This window comes from Salvia hispanica, chromosome 4 (assembly GCF_029641045.1).
Source record: "Salvia hispanica isolate PSC_SH4W2 chromosome 4, Shi_PSC_v1, whole genome shotgun sequence".
NCBI lineage: Eukaryota > Viridiplantae > Streptophyta > Magnoliopsida > Lamiales > Lamiaceae > Salvia > Salvia hispanica.
Genome location: NC_142695.1, coordinates 33,117,166 through 33,121,949, shown reverse-complemented (window position 1 = coordinate 33,121,949; position 4,784 = coordinate 33,117,166). Strand labels below are relative to the sequence as shown.

The 4,784-nt window shown below is 44.0% G+C and overlaps 1 protein-coding gene across 1 annotated transcript; it reads right to left on the bottom strand.

The window, feature by feature from the left end:
- Positions 1–290: 290 nt before the first annotated feature.
- Positions 291–1,314, bottom strand: LOC125195013 (protein CUP-SHAPED COTYLEDON 2-like). The gene is made up of 2 exons (XM_048093220.2): positions 820–1,314; positions 291–738 (listed from the first exon to the last, which is right to left on the bottom strand). Exons 1-2 carry the CDS (start codon positions 1,297–1,299, stop codon positions 418–420), a joined length of 801 nt encoding a protein of 266 aa, XP_047949177.1. The 5' UTR covers positions 1,300–1,314; the 3' UTR covers positions 291–417.
- Between the last annotated feature and the right edge of the window lie 3,470 nt (positions 1,315–4,784).

Below are 4,784 nucleotides of genomic sequence, written 5' to 3'. Positions count from 1 at the left end.
TAGTACTAACATAGTTTCATAGAAATAAAGTTTTAAATGGATATAATTAAATTTATTTTCAGCATTTAAAAATCATGATTCCGGTTGCCTTGTCGTGAAATCAAAATATACATTGATTCGGTAATTAGAAAACATCATAAGAAAAAGAGTAAAGGACTTGAATTTCATAAGCATATGGTATATCGTGTAATTTTTATGGTTGTAGCCAAATTAATCTGTAAATAACAAGATTTAATACTGCAATGAGATGTGTAAAAGATATGTCAAATAGAGAAAATACGATACCTAATCCGAATATATATAGTAGTGATATTGCATGCATAGATAGGATAGGACTAATTAGAGAAGTAGCAAACAAGAAGAAGAAGAAAGCAAAAGCCTAGATTAGATAGATACTCATAGTCTTTGTGATTAGAACTAATTCCACATGCAATCCAGCTCGGTGCCGCAAACCTTATGCTCCTCCACCGCCGCCCACTGCCCTTCCCCGAAAACATGATCACCGCTCATGTGCGGCAGAGACGGAGTCGGAGTTGGATAAACCAAAGGCAGATGCAGATTCTCCTGGAGCGACTTGAGAGTAGGAAAGCTCACATTGTGCTTGCCAAATTGCGGATAATTATGCATCGGGAGCTCCGGTGCAGCCATGGAGAAACAGGACACGTGCGAGCTCACTTCCTCCGAAGCCCTCTTCTTCGCCCCGGTCTTTTCAAAAACTCGGGAGATCACCCACTCATCCTGAAATCAATCAATCGATCAAAATGAAAGCATAATTAATTATCTGATAATTAGATGTGGAAATGGAGAGTAGCGTAGTACCTCGGAGTTTCGGGAGAAGTAGTGATAGGCGAGCTTGCCTTCGAGGCGGAACTCATGCATAACCCAGTTGGTTTTGAGGCCCTTTGGGGCTCTGCCGCGGTAGAAAACTAGGGTTTTCTTCATCCCAACAAGGGCGCATGTTTTAGGGCTGTAAATCTCGCGGTCCTTGCCCGTCGCCTTCCAGTAACCCGCCTCCGTGGCCCGGTTCGTGCGTAACCCGGTCGGGTATTTCCGGTCGCGGAGGCTGAAAAAGTACCACTCCTTCTCCCCCATTTTCGCTTTCCCGGGGAGGTGCCAGGGCTCGGATTTGTTGAGATCGGCGTCGGCGATGGCGCGGGTGGTGAAGGAGGAGTCGAGGACCTTCTTCAGGAGGTAGAAGGTGATGAGTTCGTCGTCGGTGGGGTGGAAGCGGAAGCCGGGGGGTAGATTCGTCTCCTCTGATGATCTCTCGTAGTAGCACCGGTAATTACTATTAGCCATTGTGGAAGGAAGGAAGGAAGAGGAATTTGGAAGTGGGAAATACAGCTACTAGTTCATCTCATTGAGTAAATAGAATTTGGAGTTTATCGAGGAAGAAATCTGCAGTGACTTTTTGGGGGTGTCGTGTTGTGTTGCCAAAATCTCTGCTGCTGAGTCGATTGTCAATTATCACATCCATACCATACCATCATGGCTAGCTAGAGAGAGAGAGAGAGAGAGTAGGGAATTGGGTGTCGGAGTCGTACAGGCTTCCTAGGGATGGGATGGGATGGGATGGGATTTGATGGGATGATGAAATGGGATGGATGGAGCGGTAAATTTCGTACTCCTTCCGTCTCAAGATAAGTGACTCGTATTTCTTTTTTGGGTTTTCCACTATAAGTGACCTATTTTTATTTTTAGCAAAAAGTCATCTCTCTTACTTTATTCTCCACCTACTTTATTCTCTCTTCTCTCCACCTACTTTATTCTCTCTTCTCTCCACTTTAACTTATTTAAATATCATTCCTTAAATCCCGTGCCCAAAAGAAGTAAGTCACTTATCTTGGGACGGAGGGAGAATTTTTTTTTTTGCAAAAATGTAAACCCAACACTTTTATTGTTCCCTCCGTCTTCAAAGAGTATGAATATTTAGTTAGGCATAAGTTTTAAGGGCATCCATAATGGGGTGGACTATAGCTCGCCTTAGGCCCCACCCTGTGCACCGCCACATCAGCATTTTATCCTCCATCCCTTCCACCTGCAATGGGGCAGACTATAGCCCGCCCTAAACCTCGCCCTAAGCATTTTATTTATTTATTGAATATTTAAACACTACAAAAATTGGAGAAAACAACTTCATTCCATTAAAAAACTTCAAATTACAGTACGAAATAAAAAAAAAACTACAAATGCTCAATGGCCGTGGCGCCCCAAACTTCTTCAATCATGTCGTTCATGAGCTGCACATGGTCTTGTTGGCTGCGCATTGAGGTATGTCTCTCTAGAACCTCACCGAAGCCCATCGGTAATCCTCGAGTCACAGGCGGGGTCGTAGTGCTGGAGCTTGATCCGGCCTCATCATCCACCCAATCGGTGACACGTCCAACTTCTTGTTCGACTATCATGTTATGCATGATGACGCACGCATACATGACGTCGGCGATGACTTCCTTGAACCAGAAATGCACTGGACCTTTCACGATTTCCCACCGCGATTGGAGCACCCCAAAAGCCCGTTCCACATCCTTCCGCATAGACTCCTGCTTTGCCGCAAACAAGACTCTCCTGTCTCCAATTGGGCAGGTGATCGTCTTCACAAAAACAGACCACCTTGGGTATATGCCATCGGCCAAATAGTACCACATATGATATCTGCGGCCGTTGGCAGTGAACTCGATGGTCGGGCCGCGACCCCTGCACTGATCGGCGAAGAGGGTGGACGAGTTGAGGAGGTTGATGTCGTTGTTCGACCCGGCTACACCGAAGTAGGCATGCCAAATCCAGAGGTGGTGGTCAGCGACGGCTTCGAGGATCATCGTCGGGTGGCTGCCCTTGTAGCCACTAGTAGATTGGCCTCTCCATGCCGTCAGGAAGTTCTTCCCCTGTCAGTGCATACAGTCGATGCTCCCTAGCATTCCAGGGAAACTGTGGACCGTCTCGTGCATCCTCATCAGGCTCTGGCAATCATCCGCAGTCGGGCGTCGCAAATATGTGTCGCCAAAAGCCTCCACAACTCCCTTACCAAAATTCTTTAGACAACTGCGGCCAGTTGTCTCCCCGACGTGAAGGTACTCGTCGAACATATCCGCTGTGGTGCCGTAGGCCAACTGTCGGATCGCAACCATGCACTTCTACAACGGCGTAAGTCCGGGTCTGCCGATGCCGTCTTCCCGATACTGGAAGTATTCATCACGTCCGGACAATGCAGAGAAAAAGATCTCAGCTCATTCTAAAACAACGGTGAAAAACGGTGGGGACCCACCGTGGTTACTCGGCAAAATAGTTTGTGAACAGCCGTTCATGAGCTACGTATTGCTCGTGGGGGACAAACATTCGACGTCGAATCGACTGAGGGACCCGTGCCGCTGCCGCCTGCTCAGCCGCTGCCTGCTCCCGCTCCATTTGTGCCAAGCATTCCGCTGCGGCTTCATTAACACAATTGAACAAGGCTCAAGTCAATGTCCGTCTGCAGCCCTCCGATGTACTCAAATCGTCGCCGTCGGGATTCATTTTTTAGGAGATGAGAGAGAATAATTGAAGAGATGTGAAATTGGAGTGTTTGAAATGGTAGAGAATTGTGGTGTTTAAATAAGAAAAAATTTTGGAAAAAAAGAAAGAAAAAGAAAACGTGTGAGCATCGTCCGTCGCATCGTCCGCGATTCCACAGTGGCGCACGATGCGACAGACGATGAGCATCGCCCGCGCTTCGTCCGCGGACGATCGATCGGGCGCGGATGATGGTTAAGCCATCATCCGCGAAGCCACAGTGGCGGACGATGCGACAGACGATGCATCGTCTGTCCCATTGTGGATGGCCTAATGCATAATTAAAAAAGTAAGAGAAAGATAAAAAGAAGTCTCCAAAAATTAAAAGTTTATAGGAGTACTACTTTTCAGAGACAGACTAAAATGAAAATAGTTCATACTTTTGCAGGAAGGAAAAAGTATTTGCTTTTATAGTACTCCTTCTGTCCCAACCAAATTGTGCCACTTCTTTTGAGCACAGGGATTAAGAAATTGTGTTGTATGATTTAAATGATAGTAAAATAAAATATTTTCTCTGTCCCAAGGTAGTTGATGTCATTTCTTTTGGACACAAAATTTGAGAAATTGATTTGTTACCTGAAGTTGAGAGTGTGAAGTAAGATAGAAAAAAAGTAAGAGAGAAAGAGACAGTAAAGCAAGAGATGGAATAAAGTTTATACCAAAAGATTAGATAACTCAACTATCTTGGGACGGAGGGAGTAGGAGAGAAGAAATAAGTAGAAGAGATAAGAGAGAGAATAAAATAAGTGATGCAATAAAGTAAATGATTACATGTTTGTCTTTTGTAAAAAAAGGTAATGACTCAACTTTGTTGGGACGTCCTAAAAAGGAATACGACTCAGCTTAGAGCATCCACAATGGCTCCTGGACTAGAAACTGGACACCTCCTGCCATATAATCAGGACTAGAAACTACCTGCCACATCACTAGGACACCCAACTGCACAATAGTGGACTAAAAACTGGACTAGCACTAGGACTAGCCACAATAAACAAAATAACAAATTCATATTATAAATTATAATCACGCAAATATAGAATTAAATTTACGACACAAATACATGAAAATACAATCCTAATTAAAAAAATTTCAAGAAAATATGTATTTTCTAGAAATTAAACAGAGAAAATACGTATGTATAGAAAATAGAGAAAACAACGCATACTAATTTTCTAGAAAATGCAATCCTAATTAAAAAAAATTCTAGAAAATACGTATTTTTTAGAAATTAAATAGAG

Excerpts from the sequence above, each read along its gene's own strand:
- LOC125195013 (XM_048093220.2), bottom strand. The coding sequence starts at position 1,299 with ATGGCTAATAGTAATTACCGGTGCTACTACGAGAGATCATCAGAGGAG. Across the intron at positions 739-819 it reads ACTTCTCCCGAAACTCCGAG|GATGAGTGGGTGATCTCCCG; the intron begins GTACTACGCTAC and ends GATTGATTTCAG.